Genomic DNA, 23,699 nt, shown 5'->3' with positions numbered 1-23,699 from the left:
CACTCACCCACTCACCACTAACTCACCCACTAACCCACCCACTCACTCACCCACTCACCACTAACTCACCACTCACTCACCCACTCACTCACCCACTCACTCACCCAATAACCCACCCACTCACTCACCCACTAACCCACCCACTCACTCACCCACTCACCGCTAACTCACCACTCACTCACTCACCCACTAACTCACCCACACACTCACCAACCCACTAACTCACCCACTCACTCACCCACTCACCACTAACTCATCCACTAACCCACCCACTCACTCACCCACTCACCACTAACTCACCACTCACTCACTCACCCACTCACTCACCCACTCACTCAGCCACTCACTCACCCACTCACTCACCCACTCACTCACTCACCCACTCACTCACCCACTCACTCACCCACTAACTCACCCACTCACTCACCCACTCACCACTAACTCACCCACTAACCCACCCACTCACTCACCCACTCACCACTATCTCACCACTCACTCACTCACTCACCCACTCACTCACCCACCCACTCAATCACCCACTCACTCACCCACTCACTCACCCACTAATCCACACACTCACTCACCCACTCACTCACCCACTCACTCACCCACTAACCCACCCACTCATTCACCCACTCACTCACCCACTCACTTAGCCACTCACTCACCCACTCACTCACTCACCCACTCACTCACTCACTCACCCACTCACTCACCCACTCACTCACCCACTCACTCACTCACTCACCCACTCACTCACCCACTCACTCAACCATCCACTCGCCACTAACTCACACATCCACTCGCCACTCACTCACCCACTCACTCACCCACTAACTCATCCACTAACCCACCCACTCACTCACCCACTCAATCACTCACTCACCCATTCACTCACCCAATCACTCACCCACTCACTCACCCACTAACCCACCCACTCACTCACCCACTCACCGCTAACTCACCACTCACTCATTCACCCACTAACTCACCCACCCAATCACTCACCCACTCACTCACCCACTAACCCACCCACTCACTCACCCACTCACCGCTAACTCACCACTCACTCATTCACCCACTAACTCACCCACACACTCACTCACCCACTCACTCACCCACTCACTCACCCAATAACCCACCCACTCACTCACCCACTAACCCACCCACTCACTCACCCACTCACCGCTAACTCACCACTCACTCACTCACCCACTAACTCACCCACTCATCCACACACTCACCAACCCACTAACTCACCCACTCACTCACCCACTCACCACTAACTCACCCACTAACCCACCCACTCACTCACCCACTCACCACTAACTCACCACTCACTCACTCACCCACTAACTCACCCACTCACTCACCCACTCACTCACCCACTCACTCATTCACTCACTCACTCACTCACCCACTCACCCACTCACCCACTAACCCACCCACTAACTCACCCACTCACCCACACACTCACTCACCCACTAACTCACTCACTCACCCACTCACCACTAACTCACCCACTAACCCACCCACTCACTCACCCACTCACCACTAACTCACCACTCACTCACCCACTCACTCACCTACTCACTCACCCAATAACCCACCCACTCACTCACCCACTAACCCACCCACTCACTCACCCACTCACCGCTAACTCACCACTCACTCACCCACTAACTCACCCACACACTCACCAACCCACTAACTCACCCACTCACTCACCCACTCACCACTAACTCACCCACTAACCCACCCACTCACTCACCCACTCACCACTAACTCACCACTCACTCACTCACCCACTAACTCACCCACTCACTCACCCACTCACTCACCCACTCACTCATTCACTCACTCACTCACTCACCCACTCACCCACTCACCCACTAACCCACCCACTCACTCACCCACTCACTCAGTACTTTCCCACACACCCTGCATAGTCTAGACTAGAAAAAAGAAAAAAAAATCGGAACTTTGCGAACACAGTGATGCCCAGTGCCGGGTGCCGCTCATGGGGCACGTGGCAGCACCACGAGTCTGGTACTCACGCGGCGGGCTGTAGTACTTGGCGAAAGCATGGTCCTTGGGCCGGGCCGGGTACAGCAGCTGGAGGCTGTCCAGATCCCGCACGCGGTCAGCCAGGGGCAGCATGGCCAGCTCGCGCGCCGTGAACGGCTTCACGTTCCACACGATCCGCTCGCCTGTCGTGTACACGCACGACACAAAGATCACGTTGGGATCAGTGCTGTTAGTGAGTAGCACCTATCAAGACCGGCACGGCAATGGTCGACTTAACCCTGGTCAACTGCAATGGTCGACTTAGCCTCGTTTTGAGGCTAAGTTGACCTAGGGAAGACCCAGGACGGGTTCAGATAATCGTCACTGGTGTTGGCTGTGAGTAGGAATTTAACTCACTTCGCCAGGTTCGTATCACAGCGTGCTAACCGCTACATCACCGCTCCCCCTTATACGCACAGCACACACACACACACATCGGAAGCCGTCATTCGCTGCACTAAGATATGGTGAGATCACCGCAGCACCTGTGCCAGGCTATGTGCACTTTTTATAGCCCAGGCTAGCGCTTGGAAAAACAACCATCCCCCACTTCCTTGTGGTGTCAGATATAAACACTGTGGTGTGTAGTGAGCATTGCCACTGGGGGAAGGGCTAAAATCAGATGATTACCCTCATGGCATGCTCACATCTATTCTATCACAGTGGCGAATGAGGGTGTGTACGAGGGGCTTGTTGCACCCCCCCCCCCCCCACTAATAGATCTAATGATCCAAAAACCACAGAGAGAACTTCAAATAAAGCATGTGCCAAAGGTCCTGATAGGACAAGCATCCATGACATCTACCGGCCAAACCCAGGGCCGCATTAAGATTGTGTCGGCCCCTGGGTTACAGGTACTGTGAGGCTCCCCCAGTAATGCTTTGAAAAGGAAAACAAAGTTAAAGAAAAATAAAATAGTATTTTTACAAGGCTAAAATTCAGCGTTCACAAACGAAATAACTTTTCACTTCATCTCTGGAGGTCCTCCAGCTGGCGGAGGCTGCAGCCCCTAAACCCCCCCCCCCGTGCCTCAATCCGGCTCTGGACAAACCCCATACGTATACTGTTTGTTTTTTTCGGTAAAGTCACGTAGGTAAAACATTTACTTAATTAAATGAAAACAACTAAATTAAATCACGACGTTTTTTTTTAAACAGTCTGCATCAGCAGCAGACTGTGCTTTCCCACCTGATGACGAATGCTTGTGTTACGCCCGAAACGTCGTGATTTATTTTAGTTGTTTTAATTTATTTTATTTTATTTTTTACCTACGTGACTTTACTGAAAAAAAAACAAAGAGTATGAATCCTTGCAGTCACGAAAGCTTCAAATCTAGAACCCATACGGACACACAAAATGACAAAGACTCCCCATATAGCTATACACACCATTGAGGCAAGTGCTGTTAATGAGCAACTCTGTTATGGCCCACGATGGGCTGGTGTTGCAAGAACAGGTGCAAATCTTACTTGGCAGGTCGCCAGAACTATAGAACATTGTGCAAACTACTGCACCACCGCTGACTACAAAGTTAAAGATTTCTCATGTCGTGATACACACTGCTGGGGAAAGTTCTGATGGCGAGCACCTTTGAAGGCCGACAACAAGACACGAGAGTGGGGTGGTCCAGTCAGCACAACACACCACCCAAGTACTCAAGTAAGGCTGAGCACATTACCCTCGGAAAAATATGCAAAAGCATCATAAAGCACTTATCTCGTCGTCGTGGCAACTTGGTAAAAAAATAACTGTTACCACCAGCTGTGAGTCACCCTTATTTGTGGCATGCGGGGAGGGTGCTAGCAAACAGGGGGCACCTTTATGGAAGCATTTGGCAATTCGGCCATTCTCCCAGCACTGGATACGAGGTAATGCTCCACTGTCCCATCAAGATATCCTCATGCCACTATTTAAACCTTTGAATATGCTCACCAATCAATTCCGCCTTTAGTGAGAAATACAGCTATGTGGTGGTGGTGGTGATGATTATTAGATGTGGTATTGTTTGCAGGGGGTTGGGGGGTCAAAGTGATCTTGGCTAAAAAAACTTTCTGAAATGAATGAGCATTAGTCTCAATTAGTTTCATCCAATAAACACAATTTTCCGAGAGGGGCATCGTGGTGAGATATATTGCTTTGACATCAGTGAGTGAGTAGTAATATTATAAGATTGCATATTGCCTGATAAATTCTAGGATCGCAATATCTCAAAGTTGTGTAAATGTTCATTTATTGCTCGATATAGGGAACACCGTGATGTTGGCTAGTGCCAGATATTGTTTACGTTACTCTATATTTGAAAACAGATATCCCGAAATTGGCAAATACCAATGCAACATTTCTTAAGCGATACCCGTCACAGCTTGCAATGACAGTAGCTGTGATACCGGTAGCTATAACATCACTATGTTTATATGTATGATATCGCCAATATTAGGATTGCCCATATAACCCAACTCTAGTGTTAGTGGAAAAGACCCTCGCTCGTACTCAAAGACCGATCCTACACACAGGCGGTGGGGCGGGGGGGGGGTGAAGTAGCACAAATGTTCGGCCTCCAAGAACCGCTCACCTGGTTGACCGGGCATCTGCGCCCCCCATGCGATGGTGACGCCCCCAATCTCGGAGTCGCTGAAGCGAAGCAGGAAGGTGCCCGCGGGCAGTGACAACAGCATGTCCTGTGCCTGCGCTCGGCTCACGAAACCCACGATGGCCCTGGAGCCCACGCGGCACGAGCAGCGTCAGAAGGCCCAGCAGAGCTTCCGCTTGCCCGCGGAATTCATTATCCTCATCGATAGCCATGGTCAATCCGCTGCTGGATTTACCATGACTTAGGCACGACGAACAAACCAGACTAAGCCGCGCCAAATAAACCACTTAGCAACACCATACAAAACCGAAATATCCAGACGGTTTGGCGGAATGACGTTACGAGGAAGTGCACACTGACCCGTCGTTCCAGTGGCTCTTTAGGTACTTCTTGGTGAGTTCCATGACACCGTCAAACCACTGCCAGAAGGTGAAGGTGCGACCGGGAAGGTTTTCCTGCACGACAGCAGAAGGGCCCATCGCCTGCAACGTTACTCCTCTAAATTTACCCTCTGAAGCACAACTGTGTGAATAACAATGGTGGTGAGAGATTTCAGTCTGTACTTGTCAATGGAAACCCTGACTCTTAAGTCCATTAAGCCGACAGCCAAATCACTGTGAATGTCCCCAATCTCATCAGATCTCTCTAATCAGAAGCTAAGCAGGTGTTGGACCTGGTTAGTGCTTAGATGGGAGACTGGGTCGCAATACCAGCTGTTGTGGGCTTGAGCTGTAAGGTAGCAAGGAGATGGCAGCACACCGATGGAATCTTAAATGTTCCTGTGTGGAGCTTTTAGTTCTACCCCTTCATTTGTGTGTGGGTTTTCTCCAAACACTTAAATTATATGCCCAAATGCTAAAGAACTATGGATGCTCCTGAAAAAAAGGTCTGAAGACTCATGGAAGTTTTCCGGGTTGTAAAGGAAGGGTATTATATATGATTATATTATAATATTAAACATATTTTTATTATATATTATTCATTCTGCCATGGTATCATGGTTAGCAAACTAAGCATGCACTCCAGATGTGGTCAGTTCGATCGCCCAAAGTGGCATTTGAAGAAATAGGCAAGTTTCTTAAATCCCTCCAGCCCCATCCCCCGTGCAGCAGTATAAATGGGTATTGAGGTCTAACCCAGAACCACTAGTGCAAAGCAACCTTGCTGATTGTTCACTGTGCTGCCTGAAGTACTGGTGATGTGATTACTGTTGGCGTAGTGGTGGCGAGATGTTATCTCCCTCGCCTGGTATGTAGGAGGTTGTAGGTTGGATCCCGACCCTGATGCCTGTCTATTTGGAGTTTGCATGTTTCTCCCCGTAGTCGCGTGGATTTTTCTCCGGGTCCTCCGGTTTTTCCCTCCACATTTAGAAACGTGCGCTCAGAGTATTTGGCAGCTATACATTTCCACGTGATAAGCCACTTCATTGGGTTATCATTTGTGATAGCCAGCTCACTTCTGATAAAGAGCTGTATATCTCAGTGGGCTTTACCTGGTCAAATAAAAATACGTTTTCTTTATTGAGTGGATTTAGTCTGATTGGCATCGGCATTAACCAGGACATCTCTCCGGTGCTCCGTGTTGCTCTCTACCCGGTTGAACTGCGCCCAGGAGATGGTGCGGTCAGCGAGGTCGTCGGCCCCGCTTGAGTAGCCGAAGGCCTTGTGGGCGAGGAAGGTCACGCTGTCGGTGCACAGTCCCGTGGGGCTGTCCACCTCCGAGCGGAACTTGCTATCCAGGACAGCCATCAGGCGACTCCAGGGCACCGCTTCTGGCACCTGGAAGGGCAATCGGCGCTGCACGGCACACAGGAATAAACGGGCAACACGCGGCAAATTTTGTAATGATTTTCATTATTTTGTCGATTGCATTTTTTTATTACCAAATCAAAATGATTTACTTGTTCAGAAAGAAATTTCAAAGGAAATCTGCTTTGCAAGGCAGACACGAAATATCATGCGAATGTCACTGAAGGCACTGTGGCTCAGCTTATGTAGGGTAAGTATTTTACGTGCAACATGTAACCTGGTTACATTTTAACTCCGCACAACTAAAGGTGGACAACGAAACCACACCTACCGGCTCGGAGAAGGCATTGTCCCACAGCACCGTGGCGGTGGCGTTGTTCTCCTGACTCCCGTGGACAATCACCACCACAGGTAAGGACAGCACCTGGCACAGAGCAATATACACATCACACAAACAGCAAGATTCCCCATATAGCCTTAACATCCTTTGGGTGCAAGTGCTGTTAGCGAGCACCTATAAAAGCTGGCACGGCACACGAGGGGGTGGCCGGCCAGCCTTTGTCTCATTTGAGGCTGAGTCAACCTGTAGGAGGCCCAGGACCAGTCCAGATAATTGTCACTGGTATTGGCCGTGAACGAGAATCAAACTCGGGTTGCCAGCTGTGTAGAGCAGCACGCTGTCCACGACACTACCCCTCCCCACAAGAGCAGTGCACACACACAACAGCAGCTGCCATTTGCCACTAAGTGGCTGTGACGTCATCACAGTGCCAGGCAAGGTGGACTTTGAGAACACGCGAATTGCCGAAGGGCTCGCTGTCACAGAGCAGTATACGCACCACACTCACACCACGTGACACACACCCAGACAAATATGTCATAGTCTCACAGAGTGTCAGTTAGTGAGCATTTAGCATTGCTATTGTGGAACAATGTGTCTTCTTAATAAGGCCTAAATATAAGACCCCCTCACTACATTGTAAACCCGATAAAAAAAAAGACAATTTAGATTTGACTCAACATAGTAAATGTGTTTTAAAAAATGTGTGGTACCTCGACCTGACCTTGCCTCATTAGTCTAGAGGTGAGGCCAGTACCACACCCGGACGCCATTTTGTTTGTGCTTAGTGTCTCACTCGGAAAGTTTCGTTCGCTTCATTGGCTTAATTGTAACGTCAGCGTGCCATTTCCAAATAATGAATCGTGAATCATTGATTCTCACACGCACGATTCAATGCGTGGATTGTGAGCCCAAGAATTTATTTCAGTTTTAATTGATGCACCGTTGAGTGCTTAAGTTTGTGCGGCCCGAGTGAGTGGATGTGGCAAATGGTCAGCGAGTGTGGTCAGTGCCCCGTGGTTGAGGCATTGTGGGTGTAGCGTCTGATTGTCGCATGCCATTGAAGAGTGCGGTTTAAGGGTTTGGTTGAAGAGTGCAGTTGAAGAGTGCGGTTGAAGGGTGTGGTTGGAAAGTGCGGTTGAACAGTGTGATTGAAAAGTGCGGTTGAAGGGTTTGGTTGAAGGGTTTGGTTGAAGAGTGCGGTTGAACGGTGTGGTTGAATGGTGCGGTTGGAAAGTGCGGTTGAAGGGTGCGGTTGCTGTGGCTGCGTCGTGAGCGTGCTGCACCTGGGCGTGCAGCATGAACTCGCCGTCCCCAGTGTTGAGCGTCGCCTGGAAGAGGATTGCAAACTTCTCCTCGGTGACCGACTCTGAGCCGCGTCGGTCCGAGCGTCGAATCTTTTTCAGCAGCTGAGACCGGACAGCAGCAGCAGGGAGGAGTCATCAGTCGCGGTGTGACAGTTGTACCATTGAAAACCGGTAACAACCCATGAGACAATCACATGACTGTGGAGGTTGTCTAAGGAGGCCCTAATAAGGATTAGAATCGAACTAATGGAGACCAAAGAACACAAGGGAACATGAAGAAGAAAAACACGATACATTCTGGAGGATCACAGTAACATTGTGAATTGTTAGGATGCAATGTGTACGTGTGTTGTGCCGCACATTGAGAGATAAAAGGGGGAGCCGTGGATTAGAGGACGTACGGAGGATAAATAAGTAATTTAAGCTGTAAATAAAAGTAAGTGGGCCTGGGTAACGCATGGCCACAAGAAGTGGTTGATGACCGGTAGTCAAGGGATGGAACACATCTGAGAATACGTCAATTGGGCAGATGGAGCGGTGATGCAATCAGCATGCGTGTGCAGATGCCAGGTGAATTGTTGCATCACAATATCGTGAGGGATAGCGAAGGCTTGGGGAATACTTCATCCAGCAGTGGATTGATCATGGCTCATGATGATGATGATGAGAATGTCAATCTCCCCGCTCAAGTGAGCAAGTGGGCAAAGCCAATAGAACTTTCACACTCTCTCCATCTGATCAACACATTCGACTTCCCACAAAGTTGTGCTCATTTCTATCAACCCCAAAGGGATGATAGACTGAGTTATTTTCCACCCGGGATAAACACTATCATAGCCTTTTGATGTGGGGTTGATGGCTCTTAATTGTAGTGGCACCCAGCTGGACTAGAGGCTGGAGAGGGCTTGACACTGTAACACCACCACAAATGTACCTTGCATAATGTACATTGATTACCATATGAAAAACCCAACCGGCAATGGATACCCATTGTAATTGATATAAATTAATAAATCCCCCCCCCCTTCGCACAAGAAGGGCTCACAAGTGACGTCATCACATATATTCTTCTATTTAAGGAACGAAACAGGAGGATTTATCCACAAATCTGACTGTCGCCTGATGAAGCTAGCTGTAATTACTGGCGAAATGCCGTACTCAGATTGTAAATGTTGTGGCTTGGCTCTCCAACACACCGGTGTGCTGTACTAATAATGAATTGGCACGTTCTGTTTCCATGACAATTCTTACTAATTGGCTGTGTCGGGTGGTGGCGGGTTAAACGGCACATTTATATTTACATGATCTAACCCCAAAAAAAACAGTATTATAAATGCACCACAGTTGACTAAATAAATACAAAGTAAAACATTGCACAATGTGTTGGTTCCTTTTACTTTTAGTGACATTTGGTAATGGCAAAAAATTACTCCATTGCGAATTACTACTATAATGAGCCAAGAATGTCGTGATTTATTTTATTTTCTACCTACGTGAATTCATCGAAAGAACCAAAGAATATGGATTCCTGCAGTCACGAAAGCTTCAAATCGGAATGGAAGATGGTCTGGAGGCCACACGGTTTGGTCAGCCACTCTCACGCTTACCATGCTGCGGAAGTTTGCCATCAGCGCTCCCGAGCCCTGCTGGTACTCCATGACGGTATTGTTGTTGTGGATTTCGCCGCTCACCTCACTAAAGGGAGCAGAAGCAGAATTTTTATTTATCTTGGAGAAATCTGAAACGCTATGAAGCTCTTTTTTTTCAAGGATATCCAGTAGGGGCACGAGGTCAACCCCTGTGTGTCCGTCCTCCCTGGAGGCTTTGTGTCTCAATGCAAAACCTCCAGAACATATTTTTGCACGAATTGCTTCGAAAACCTGTTCCCGGGATATAATTTCGTTGCCTCCGCTTTAAAATTAGCGCCTCAATGTCAAAACTGGAGACAAAGGCACCTGGGCATGGCTGCGGTAACACTACTGACCACTCCTGTGCCATTCTCCCTTGCATAGGTGCTCACAAAGAAGCACTTATCTCAATAGGGACAAATGTGTGACGAGTAATACGGCGCAGCAGTCAAACCACGATAGAATTACGATTCCCTATAACACCAGGCACTCATTTGAAGCTGAGCACAACTTTGCGGGAAGTCAAATGTGTTGATCAGATGGGGAGACTGTGGAAGTTCTATTGGCTTTGCCCAATTGCTCACTTGAGCGTGGAGATCCACACTCTCATCATCGTCATGAGCCAGGACAGGTTCACATTGTACGTGCCACGACATTATCCATAAGGATTACAATTCTAGGGCTCTTAATTGCTATAAATCGTATCTCATCTCAACCATTTCATTGTCCTGCAGCGATCTAACTCAGGTGATCCCCATTGGGAGCTGTCCCTGTGGCGCACAAGGTGATGCAGTTCAGGCCTGCACATGTGGGCCACTCTTTTTTCAAATGATGTCACGGGATATTTAACAGCCACTGTGGAGCAGACGGTGCACCAACTTTGTTTCCTCGGTGTACATATTTACGCAGGTACTGATTTGAGGCCGAGTCGACCTAGGGGAGGCCCAGGAACAGGTCAGATATTCGTCAGCTGCAAATCATTCGTCGCCTGCAAATCAAACCCAGGTAACGACAATTGCTGCATAGTGCATGAAGCACTGCAAGAGATTGTTGGACGGCAAGTGCTGTTAGCGAGCACCTATGAATACCTAGGGGTAGGGTCGCCAACATAATGCCTGGCCACCTTTGTCTCTCAAGTGCTCACGTTTACACACCAGGTACTCATTTAAAGCTGAGTCGACCTAGGGGAAGGCCTATGACCGGTTCTGATATTCGTCACTGACGTTAGCCGTGAGCCGGAATCGAACTCGGCTTGCCGGCTTCATTGCGCAGTGCGCTAACCACCGCACTCCAGCTCCCCCACATCTTCGCCTGTCCATCCGCTGATGATGATGATGACTCCGGATAACAGCTAGCAGATATCATAATTTCTGCTTGCGTTGTGGCCGAAACGTCGTGAGAATTGTTATTTATTATGTTTGATTTTTATTATTTTATTATTTCCCTTCTACGTGACTTTACCGAAAGAACCAAGAAGAGGACAATAAATACTATTTTTCGATTTAAAGCTTTCGTGACTGCAGGGAGTCATCTTCTTGGTTCTTTCGGTAAAGTCACGTAGAAGGGAAATAATAAAATAAATAAAATAAAACATAATATGTTTTCTTTTATTTACTTTATAATAATAATAAAATAAAACATAATAAAACATAATATGCTTTATTTTATTTATTGTTATTATTTTATTATTTCCCTTCTACGTGACTTTACCGAAAGAACCAAGAAGACATAATTTCCCTGTGCACAGGGTGGGGTAAGAGCCCCGAGCGGAAGCATGGGACCCACATTGTGGGCAAGGAGTTGCTCGTCTACTGTATGGGATTCGTACTGCTGTGTCAAATCCAGGGGCGGTTTCTTCATTAGGGCGATTGGGCGACGCACCACCAATGTCATTCAACCACAGAGTCACGCTAGCCGTCACTGTGCCTCTGGATATAGTCCAATCAGCGTCATGCTACGTTCTGTGGAGTACCGCCTCTTTTTGGGCGATTTCCCTCCAGCTGAGAATCGCCCCGAGTGGTCCCATAGACTTACATTCAAAGATGTTTTTTTTCGAACGGGGGCGCTGCAATGCATTCTCTATGGCTTCCGGGAGGGCTCGTCCTAACGTGCTTACGTCATCATACGTGCTTACGTCATCATACGTAAGCACGTTTCATCCAACAATATAATTTGTCGCCACCTAGTGGAATCTTTAATAAAATAAACTTGAGTGGTTTGTTTTAATAGTGAGTATAGAAACAAACAAGATGTATTGTAAGAGTCACTTTATTTTTCATTAATATTAAAGAAGTGAAGTTGCCTTTACATGCTTAAGCTGTTAATTTATCCATTGCATGGGTGGACCTTATCCTTATCAATCATCCAGACATTTGCCCCCCCTGAGAGATTTTGCAGGAGCCGCCACTGGTCAAATCTATAATTAATCCCAGCAACGTAGCAAAGGGCTGTTTCATCTACATAACAAAGGCTCAGTCCCATTTACAGCAGCCGCACCTTTACAGCAGCCGCGCCTTAACAACTCTTGGAACCTCCCAGTTCAACCAGTCTACACAACAAAGGCTCATTCCTAGCAGCGGCTTCAGCCGCACCAACCTCACAATAATAATAATACAAAACTCCGATCCAGGGGCCTGCCTTGGCTCCTCCCACCCTCAACCAGTATATATACAAGGACGGTTTTCTTGGAATTTCTCTTACTTGATACAGCAATCGTGCTGTGACGTTTCCACCTGAAGACGGAAGCTTGTGTTGCCTCCGAAACGTCGTGATTTTAATTTTATTTTAATTTTACTTTGATTAATTTTATTTTTTTACCTACGTGACTTTATCGAAAAAACCTAAGAATATGACTCCTTGCAGTCACGAAAGCTTCAAATCTAGAATGTATGGGATTCGTGTTGATTGGGCCGTTAAACCATGCGCACAAGAACACGTGCGCACCGCCCCCCTGCCACCTTGCGTGCGCTCACTTGCGTGGGTGGTGTCCGACGTGGAGAGCTCGCGCCTGCGCCTCGCTCACGATGGTGGCGTGCACGTGTGGGAGGCTCCCCGTCAGCTCCAGCTTGCTTCCGGCCAAGAAGCGCAGGCTGCAGCCAAACTTGGTTTGCGTCTTGAGCACCTGCGGTGGCTGACGTTCCATCACCAGCGTCCTGTCGCAGGGGGCCCGGTGCATGTCAAGAGTTGTACTGATTTTTTGTTTTTATTTTACACGCTTTTATTTAACTCGTTCCGTCTGTTGTCGTATCCTCAAAAAAATGTTGTAACTCAATTTTTACCCACTTCCCAATGTGCTATCGAATGCTAAACTTGGTATACTTATGTCATACCGATGACAAGACTATATTATATCATTAAAATAAAAAATGTTTTAAAAACATTTTACACCCTTTTATTTAACTCACTCTGTCTGTTGTATCCTCAAATCTTGTAACTCAATTTCAACCGTCTTCCCAATGTCGGTTCGACTGCAAACTTGGTATAGGCATGTCATACTGATGACAATACTATATTCTATCATTAAAAATAAAATAAAATATCTGAAAACAATATTTTTAACGGCTCTAATTGTCGACGCTCAACTCACGTTGCCTCTAAATCACCCGCCGATGGGCGTTGGATGTGGAAGGAGGGGAGGGGCGATGGGGGAAGGGGGCAGGGGGAGGGGCAGCTCGGACAGTACATTTCATTAAACCGTGTTTTTAAAAAAGTATTTGTAAATATTGTATTGTGTTGTCTTTCCATCCACCGGTTGAACCGAACTGCATTTTGTGGTTAGTTTGTTGTCCTCCCCCTCGCAACCCACCGATTAGCACAGGTTGGCTACGTACGGTGCAAAAGAAGTGCAAACATACAGAACATCGTGGCCCATGTTGTTGATGCCATCAGCATTGGCCTTCACTTATTTTTCTTCTGCTAGATCCCTCGCCTGTTGCAAAGTCCCTCACCTCTGGCAAAGCTGAACACCCAATTTATATTTTTTAGGTTCCAAAGTTAAATCGAAGTTGGAGTAAATAGGGATTGTCTCCTGGAGAGACTGAGTCCCGCAAGAGGAATGCCGAATGTCCACCAATGCCTCAGTTTGCCTTTTGTCTCTGCTATATATTAGACAGCTAACAATCATGAGCCAACAAAACAAGACGTAGTTTCTAAAGTAAACTACTGGCTGCAATGGAGTCAACAGCTTCTGATGTTAGCACAAGAAGGAGAATTAATGGTGTGGATCGTGCACTCTTTATTTCACTTTAGCCAAATTAACACGGTGCAGTGATTTTTGTAAATTATGGTTGATTATAAAAATTATGAGCAAACTCCCGATGCGCGCAAGTCCAAATGTGAAATCTTTATTTTCAGCACAAATTACTATGGATTATTTCCGTCCTTTCTCTGGCATATGATAGCACAAAAGACACACGTAGGAGGTGGAAAGATGGATCACAGCTGTAAGTGACTGTCAGCACGTGTTGTACTTGTGTGTTGCATGCTGCTGTTGCAGCTGCTGCTGACGATCCATTAGCTCAGTTTGTCAATACAATGAGTATTCATTAAACAAATGAATGTGCTTGCTTCTTGAACAAGAGGAACAAAATAAGTGCAGAATGTAAATACATCTAATAAATGAAGCCTAAAAATAGTCACATTTTATTTGGGATTCAAATATGCCTATGTCAGCTGTTATTTCATGCTAATCTCTCACATTATCATAGCTATTTCCGTGCCCAGTTACATGCTAATTTCTCACTTTAACATCACTAGCCCCGGCCACTTCTTTATAACCCTTGAGCTACACCCATTTCAAACCTTTTAAAACAGTCTGCCTCAGTAGCAGACCGTGCTTTCCCACCTGATGATGGACGCTTGTGTTGCGCCCGAAACGTCGTGATCTATTTTATTTTATACCTACGTGACTTTACCGAAAGAACCAAAGCGTATTCATGACAATTTGGATGACAATTGGGTAAGAAGATGTGGGATTAAACTTACGCAAATGGAAAGCTATCGGATGTGAATTTAACCCCGGTATAGGAAACCGGCAGTAGTTTCGGCAGGAGTGAAGGCATTTTATAGTAATTTTAGAAGGTTCCATCACGCACCGACAGAGCGTGAAGCAGAAATCCAAACACGGTGAGCTCTACAGAGAGACGCTCACTCCAACGAACGAATCGCTGTTACAATACTCTTGGGTTTTTTCGGTAAAGTCACGTCGGTAAAAAAAAATAATAGAAATAAAAGAATAAATCACGACGTTTCGGAGACAACACAAGTCTCCGTCATCAGGTGGGACAGTCACAGCTAAATTTACTCTATCAAGTGAGGCAAAATTCCAAGAGACAAGATCTTAAATACAAGTTAAGGGGGAGAGGGGCTTATCTGAATGTGGTAGCCAGGAAATGGAACGGTGGGGGGGGCTAAAAGAGAACAATTGGTGCACATCTACTTGGGGTTGTGGCCGGTGTTAGCTGATAATAAAAAAAAAATAAGAAAGCAGTACTGTTAAACTCTGGGGATGTCAACACTCGGTAAAGTAGAATAGTACCTGTCAAATAAGATGGTACTTTACCGAAAAAACCTGAGAGTATGAATCCTTGCAGTCACGAAAGCTTCAAATCTAGAATTAATACGCTGTTACAATCACAGCTTTGATCTTCAGGGCATCCAAATGCATCTGAAGGGTGATCCTTCCCAATAGCATGTCAGCGAAGTGAGGAAAGCATCGGGTGGCAGCGCCTCTTCTGTGATGCCACTTGCTTGGCAGAATGGGGCCGTAAGTTCGCGAGCGGAACGCGTTGACAAAGCGCACTGCCCTTGAAACGTTGCCACGATACCATCCGTGGCGATAGTGCAACAACAACAAGAACAACCGCCATTCGCCACTAAGTGGCGGTGACGTCACCACGACGCTTGTGCCAGGCTATGTGCACCTTGAGGCCACGTGAAGTGTCGAACGCCAGCTGGCAGGTCACGGGGCAGACCCAGGTGCCACGGGTCGACAGACTGAGATGACTGGCTGATGCACCACCTGTGCCCCCTACTGTGCCAACTTGCTGTGCTTTAGCCACCCGGCGCTCCGCTCGTTGTTGTGAGCGTCGCTCCTCCGCCCTCCGTTGTTGTTGGAGGGCGACTGCCTCCAACTGCCCAGTAGCGTCCTTCACGAGCCTCCTCCACAGAGGCCGATCTTGACACCGCTGGTACCAGTCATCGGCAAGTCCACTCAGCTCCACTGCCTCCTGTACCACATCACTCCATCTCTTCTCTAGCCCGTGCCGCGCCCGTTTAGCCCCCTCGATCCGGCCGAAACATAGTGGAACAGCGGCACACACACACGCATCATCGACTGGGCTACAGCCCCTGCACGCGGACGTACTTCGTGGCGATGTCGGAGAGCAGACGCGCCAGGTTATTGTTGAGATTGAGCAGAGCGTCGGGGCTCGGACCAGGCAGTGCCAGTTGCTGCAGCAAGGACTCGAATCGCTTGAGGTGCTGCCTGGCTCGTATCACCCCGTCCGCCATGCACTCGCTCCTACACCATCGTGCGCAAACGATTCTCCGATGAGACAAGAATTCTCCATGCACCGAGTCCGCGCACGCCATGAAGCTAATTTGAGCGATGGGTTTAAGTATGCAACTGTGTGTTACATGTCGAGAAAAAAAACTATGAGCTCGTCAAACATTTGTTTATTCACGTATGTGAAATGGAAACGTGTATTCGACTCGAAGGTGAATTCATGAAACATAAATCACTCACTGTTTGGTTCTTTCGGTAAAGTCACGTAGAAAGAAAATATATTAAATTATAAAATACGACGTTTCGATTGCAACACAAGTAACCGTCATCAGGTAAGAATGAATGGGAAAAGAAGCGTGTCTCTGTGTGTGTCTCTCTCTGCTTGTGTGTCTGTCTGTGTGTCTCCGTGTCTGTGTTTTGTCTCTCTCAAATTTAGCATTCTTTGGAAGAACGTAATCAACCAGGTAGGGTGTTGACTGTTGTGTTAGCCGACTCCTTGTGTTGTATTGCATTATATTTCTATGTTTACTAGGTTTGTTTTCTCATTTATTCTTACCTGATGACGGTTGCTTGTGTTGCAATCGAAACGTCGTATTCTATTATTTTATTTATTTCTACGTGACTTTACCGAAAGAACCAAAGAGTAATTCCGACGAAAGCATAAAATCAAATACATCACTCACCCCTTACTTATTTCGTCAAACAATTTGTTTTCCGTAGCTTTGGCTGTGATAAAGTCATTATGTCATCGTAATTCAAAAGCAAAAACAATTCCGATGGCTATTACTTCAATGTGGAATGGAGGGCCTACAAAATATGAGGGCCTCGTGCCTTATTAGCCCATGGGTTAAGCCGGCCCTGACCGTGTGCTCCCAGAGTCCGCACGTGTTGTACGCTCTGCAAAGAGTGATCGTGCCTTGTCAATCAAACAAAGATTGTTCATTCTCATGGCCTGATTGAGCCAAGTGGAAAACCCCATTTATATGGTGGGGTTTTCTTTTTGTGCAGTCATTGGTGACCAAGCTAAGATAACTAATTGTACTTGAAACTCCGATTTCATCACAGGTGGTTGCCCATGGTGATTGATCCTCAGATATCATCAGTGCCAACTCAGGGCCCTGACAGTATCAGTTCCCTATGCCACTTATCGAACTGAAAGCAGTCCTCATTTTGATGACCTTGGAGGATCAAATGGCAGTCAGTTGGGTATTACACCTTAGAAGTACGTATGAGATTTGATTGCCAGCTCCGAGGTACAAAAAAAACCCCGAGGCTGCGCCCGCCGGGGGGGCCCCGGGTAAGTACGCGCGTGCCGTCCTCGCCGGGCCGCCGGGGTGGGCAGCGGCAGCTCCCGCTGCCCCATACATCGCCGTGCCGCCGGAATGGGCCGCAGGTGCTGCCGCGGCTCCATCTGTCGCCGCGCTCACGGGGCCGGCCACCGGCGATGCCGCGGCTCTGCACCACGCCGTGCCTGCGTCCCTTGTCATGGATGCCGCCACGGCTCCGTGTTATAACGCCGCGTCTTCGGCGTGGGCCGGGGAGGCCGCAACGCCGTGGTGCCTCGCCGCGTCGCGAGAGGTTGCCGCGGCTGCGGCCGCTGTCCCGCACCTCACTGCGCCGGCAGGGTGGCCCACGGGGGCCGCCGCGGCTCCGTGTCATACTGCCGCGTCTTCGGCGTGGCCTGGGGAGGCCGCAACCCCCTGGTGCCTCGCCGCGTCGCGAGAGGTTTGCCGCGGCTGCGGCCGCTGTCCCGCACCTCGCTGCGCCGGCAGGGTGGGCCACAGGGGCCGCCGCGGCTCCGTGTCATACCGCCGCGTCTTCGGCGTGGCCCGGGGAGGCCGCAACGCCCTGGTGCCTCGCCGCGTCGCGAGAGGTTGCCGCGGCTGCGGCCGCTGTCCCGCACCTCGCTGCGCCTGCGGGGTGGGCCGCGGGGGCCGCCGCGGCTCCGTGTCATACCGCCGCGTCTTCGGCGTGGCCCGGTGAGGCCGCAACGCCCTGATGCCTCGCCGCGTCGCGAGAGGTTGCCGCGGCTGCAGCCGCTGTCCCGCACCTCGCTGCGCCGGCGGGGTGGGCCGCGGGGGCCGCCGCGGCTCCGTGTCATACCGCCGCGTCTTCGGCGTGGCCAGGGGAGGCCGCAACGCCGTGGTGCCTCGCCGCGTCGCGAGAGGTTGCCGCGGCTGCGGCCGCTGTCCCGCACCTCGCTGCGCCGGCGGGGTGGGCCGCGGGGGCCGCTGCAGGCCCGAATTATACCGCCGCGTCTTCGGTAACGCCGTGGTCCCTCGCCGCGTCGCGGGACGACGCCGTGGCTTCGTACGCCGCCGCTGACAGGTGGGTCGCGAAAGCGCAGGTGCCTTCACACCTCGCTGCGTCTACGGCGTGGCCCATGGGGGCCGCAACTCAGCCGCAATTCGCTGCGTCTACGGCGTGGCCCATGGGAGCCGCAACTCAGCCACAATTCGCTGCGCCTATGGCGTGGCCCATGGGGGCCGCAGCACCACCGCACCTTTCCGCGTCTTCGGCGTGGCCCGCGGGAGCCGCAATGCTGCCACCGCCGCACCACGTCGCGTCCGCTGGGTGGCCCGCAGGTGCCGCTTGGCTTCCACACCTCGCGGCGCCGCGCGGCCAATGGCAGCGCCGGTTACCCGACGTTGCGCCGTTTGTCGCGCAAGGGGGCGACTGGTCGGCCTTCCAGGACCGGTTCGACGCGGCATACATGTCGGTCGGCTGGTCCATGGAGGAGGCCTTGCCGGCACTTCCAACCTGCTTGGACGAAAGGGATCTGCAGGCCTTCAAGTCCATCCATTCGGCCAATCGGGCTACACTCCCGGCGGCCTATATCCAAATGGCCAACGTTTTTGAGCCGCCGTCCACCGCACAGCTAAAGTTTTCATTGCGGCGGCGGGAGGAGGGGGAACTGCCGCTGGCCTTCCGCTGCTCGCTCCTGGCCCTGGCACAGGCTGCATACCCTGACCTGTACGGCAGGGCACTTGATTCTATGGCCTTGGGGAAGCTGCTTGACCTGGCAAGGGAGCTAGGAATTGCTCTGTCCATCAACAATGATCGGCAGATCACATCCTTGGCGGTCGCCGAAAACATTCAGGCGCACCTCTCCCTCCGCCAACGGCCTCAGATGGCGGCGTGTGCGGGGGTCCCGGCGCCGGACGGGGGGGTCACCTCTCAGGGGGTGGACACCCTCGCGGCCCTGGCGATGCCCGATCGTCGAGGAAGGGGGTCGGGTGGTCGCCGTCCGGAGCAGCGGGGGCGGCCGGGACCTTCCCGTCCACAGGAGGCGGACACGGTGGCCTGCTTCCGCTGTGGTCAGCGGGGCCCCATTGAGCGGGGCTGCCGGAATGCCCCGGGGGCCTTTGGAGAAGGGACTCCACCTTCTCCCAGACCCTCCTTGGCATCGGGTCCGGGGCCCCAGGCGAGTCGCGACGCATCATCTTTGCGGCCGCTCCCTTCACCTCATGCATCTAGCGGGGCTAGGGCCCATCGTCATGGGGTTGTCTTCGAAGGGTCGGGTGCACCATCGTCATCACCCCCTCAATGGCCCAGACAGACCCGCCACTGGGATGCGCTTGCGCATAGGATGGTGGCGGCAGCTGCCGGCTCCTCAGCTGTGGCAGGATATGTGCAAGGGGTGCACGTTCGCCTCCTGGTGGATACGGGGGCGTCGGCCACCATTATTTCTGAGGCCATTTTTGGGCTGCTACCCCGCAGCGTGGGTCCGTTAAGGCCGGTTCGCGGGGCTTGTGTCGCCGCGAACGGCGGCAGTTTGGGCATCTTGGGCCACGTTGTAGCGTCGGTTCGGGTTGACGAGATTGAGTTGGCCGGGCCGATTTTGGTCTCCAGGACCTTGGCAGTGCCATGCCTCTTGGGGACCGACTTTTTGTCTAGGATGCCCATCCAAATTCTCGTTGACCAGGGCTGTGTGGAAATGCCGTCAGGGAGGCGGCTGAAATTCCTACAATCGCCTACCGTCCTGTCTCCCTTGGTCGCCGGTGTACGGGCCTTGAATAAAGTGCCGGTGACCGTACCACCGGCGTCACAAATCCTGATACCCCTTAGGTTGCGCAAACCGCTCAAAATGGGCTCCACGGAGACGGGTATCCTCCTGTCCCCGTCAAGCTACTTTTCAAGGACGAAGGGGTTGGTTGGCGCCTTGACAGCCATGTCGGGGGGCCAGGACCTTTTTTTGCAGGTCCTCAATTCGGGACCCTTGCCGGTCGTAGTCCCGGCCGGCGCCGTCCTGGCACACGCGACCCCGGCTCCTCCACCCGAGAGCGCTGCCCCGGATGGAGGGGTCGTGGCGGGCGTGATGCACACGGGGGACCCCGACGCATCATGGATCGCCACGTTGTGCGACGAGAATGCCTCGTTGTCCTCCGGGGAACGTCGGTAACTCCGCGACCTCATCGAGCGGTTCACCGATGTGTTCAGCCAAAGTCAGTTTGATCTGGGTCGCACTACTCTTTTGAACCACCACATAGACACGGGCGACGCGGCCCCTATTCGACTTAATTCCCACCACTTTAGCCCAGCGGAAAAAGATCATGTCCGCTCGGCTGTCGAGGAAATGTTGGCGGCGGACATCATCTCCCCATCTACTAGCCCTTGGGGTGCCCCCATTGTGCTAGTCAAGAAACGGGACGGGAGTCTCCGGTTCTGCGTCGATTTTCGTAGATTGAACAAGATCTCGGTGGCTGATGCACATCCATTGCCTCGCATGGATGATTCCCTGGACGCCCTCTCGGGCGCGCGGTTCTTTTCAACTTTAGATTTGCTCTCCGGCTTCTGGCAATTGCCACTGGATGAGGCCTCTAGACCCAAAACAGCGTTCCGCACGTCCCAGGGGTTGTTCGAGTTCAATCGGCTTCCTATGGGTCTCCATTCGGCCCCGGCCACCTTCCAGCGTCTCATGGAGATGGTCTTGGCGGGGCTGCAGTGGGAGTCTTGTCTAATCTACTTGGATGACGTTATTGTTTTTGGCCGTACGTTTGGCGAGCACTTGCAACGCCTTGAGGCGGTGTTCGTCAAAATGCGTGCTGCTGGCTTGAAATTCAAACCCCAGAAATGCCACTTGCTACAACCATCGGTGAGGTATTTGGGACACATTGTTAGCACGTCAGGTGTCGCCACGGACCTGGATAAAACGGCTTGTGTCCAGACATGGCCGACTCCCACATCTGTCGCGGAGGTGCGTAGCTTCGTTGGCTTCGCATCGTACTATCGCCGGTTCGTACGCGATTCTGCGACCATTGCGAAGCCACTGCACGCCCTTTCCGCCAAAGGCCAAAGGTTTCACTGGGGCGCGGAGGAGGAGGCGGCTTTTGTGGCGCTTCGCACGGCCTTGGCGGATGCGCCGCCCTTGGGGTACCCGGATTTTACGAAACCCTTCCTGCTCAATACCGATGCCAGCGACACGGGAATTGGGGCTGTCCTAGCCCAGGTGGTCGACGGGGTTGAGAGGGTGGTAGCCTATGGCAGTCGCGTTCTGTCCTCAACGGAACAGCGATATTGTGTGACCCGGAGGGAGCTTTTGGCCATAGTTTATTTTGTTCAGTTGTATAGACCATATTTGTACGGTAGGCTGTTTACGGTCCGAACCGACCACGCGGCCCTGCAATATTCGCTGAAGATTAGTCAGCCCTCGGGTCAGCTGTCTCGCTGGCTCGAAGTGCTCCAGGATTACCCCTCTGATGTAATCCACAGGAAGGGGACACAGCATGGAAATGCGGACGGTTTATCCCGATTGCCGGCAGGCGGCGGGTGTGCTTGCGCCCTGGGCTCTAGCCGTTGCAAGGCCCCAGGGGACGCCGCGGCCCAGTTGATCGCGTCGGCCGAGGTGGACCCCCCTCCAGGTGCGGCAGCGCCCGCGGATTTCGGCCTTGGACTTCCCCGGGAGGTATGGTCCGGCTTGCAGATAGAGGATTCCTCTCTGCTGAAGCTACGGCGCCGTGTTGGACATAAGGCCCGGAGCTCAGCTTTGTCGGCTGCCCCGGCGATCGCCGTGCATGACGGACTACTCATGCGTTGGGATGCCCAATTGGAACGCTATTGTGTGGTTGTGCCCACTAGCCTGCGTGGTAAATTAACCCGAGCCATTCACGAGAAGCTTATGCACCTTGGCTACCACAAGACCTTATTGACACTTAAGCGGTACTATTACTGGCCGGGTGTTGAGGGTGACGTGGCACTGATTTTGAAGGGTTGCCACGACTGCGTGCGGAGGAAGGCCCCAGTTGTCCGGGACCGGGCCCCGCTGCAGTCCATCCGGGTTTCTCGCGTTAATGAGCTCGTGGCGCTCGACATTTTGGGGCCATTCCCTGCATCCCAACGGGCCACAAATACCTCTTGGTGGGCGTTGAGTACCTCACACGTTGGCCCATGGCATGGCCTTTGGTCGATCAGTCGGCCTCTTCTATCACCGAGGCCTTCGTCCAGGGGTACGTGTTTGACAAGGGCTTGCCGGAACAATTGTTGCTTGACCAGGGGCGGAATTTCTCGTCTAGGTTGCTCAAGGAGGTGTGTGACCTCCTTGGCACCAAGAAAATCCACACCTCGCCCTACCACCCCCAGTTAGACGGGATGGTAGAGCGCTTGAACCGCACCCTTACGTCCATGCTGTGCCACCAGGTGAACACGTCCCAGTCAGACTGGGACCTGTTCGTCCCGGGGGTCTTGGCGGCGTATCGGTTGGCCCCTCATGCCTCCACGGGATTTTCGCCTTTTTATTTGATGTACGGTAGGGAACCGGAGCCCCCGGTGCACGTCCAGATGGACGTTGGCTCCTCCAAGAAGGGGTCGGCGGTGCCGACCCCTTTGAAGGTCGCGCTTGACCGGCTGCGTGAGGCGCGACAGGCCTCTGCCGAGAATTCCGCAAGCCGGCAGGCGGCTAATGAGCGGCTGCCCAAACACCAGGCAGCTGGCCTCCCGTGGGTAGCGGGTCAAAAAGCGTGGCTGCATTGTCCCCAGGTCCCCGTTGGCACATCGGCCAAATTGCATCACCCTTGGCAGGGCCCCGTGGAGGTTGTGGAGGTCCACCGGCCGCAATGCGTCCGGATTCGGTTCGGTCGCCGGCAGTGGATAGTGCACCCGTCCCGGCTCAAACGTTATGTTCCATCTACCCTGGGGGATCCACCCCCAATTCCGGAGCGGCCGGCTGATGATGTGTCCGGCGTGCCTGACCGGCTGGGTCTCGTTGACGGAGGTGACGTCCGACCTGTGTGTGTGCCCCCAGGCCCCTCCCGAGTGAGGCCGACAGAGACCCCCCGGTCACCGGAGGCCACGGCGGTGGGCCTGTTGCCCGCTGACGGGCCACCTGCACGGGAGGCGGACATCATACGGGGGAGCGGGCCAGCAGCACATACCCGCTCGAGGGGGATGCGGCTCCGGTGACGGCCCTGATGGCCGTTCAGCGGGCCCAGCCCCTGGCGCCCGTTCGGCGCTATCCGGCGGATGAGGCCTTCGGAGTCTATTTGTTTTGTTTTTTTGTTGTTGCTGTTCTGCTTGAG

At 51.7% G+C, this 23,699-nt stretch overlaps 1 protein-coding gene across 2 annotated transcripts in view; it reads right to left on the bottom strand.

Moving 5' to 3' along the window:
• Positions 1 to 23,699, bottom strand: part of LOC144720412 (signal transducer and activator of transcription 5A-like) — a 48,692-nt gene that overhangs the window by 4,803 nt on the left and 20,190 nt on the right. For both annotated transcript variants that reach the window (XM_078597194.1, XM_078597201.1), the window contains 9 exons: positions 16,045 to 16,200; positions 12,653 to 12,832; positions 9,660 to 9,747; positions 8,032 to 8,154; positions 6,737 to 6,829; positions 6,250 to 6,453; positions 5,018 to 5,112; positions 4,640 to 4,782; positions 2,058 to 2,210 (listed from right to left, as the gene is read on the bottom strand). In XM_078597194.1, coding sequence (XP_078453320.1) covers positions 2,058 to 2,210; positions 4,640 to 4,782; positions 5,018 to 5,112; positions 6,250 to 6,453; positions 6,737 to 6,829; positions 8,032 to 8,154; positions 9,660 to 9,747; positions 12,653 to 12,832; positions 16,045 to 16,200 — 1,235 coding nt within the window. The remainder of the gene's footprint in view (positions 1 to 2,057; positions 2,211 to 4,639; positions 4,783 to 5,017; positions 5,113 to 6,249; positions 6,454 to 6,736; positions 6,830 to 8,031; positions 8,155 to 9,659; positions 9,748 to 12,652; positions 12,833 to 16,044; positions 16,201 to 23,699) is intronic.

Source organism: Lampetra planeri, chromosome 1 (genome assembly GCF_965212315.1).
Source record: "Lampetra planeri chromosome 1, kcLamPlan1.2.h2, whole genome shotgun sequence".
In the NCBI taxonomy this organism is placed as follows: Eukaryota; Metazoa; Chordata; class Hyperoartia; order Petromyzontiformes; family Petromyzontidae; genus Lampetra; species Lampetra planeri.
The sequence above is the reverse complement of the archived record's forward strand: the minus strand, read 5'-3'. Positions and strand labels throughout refer to the sequence as shown.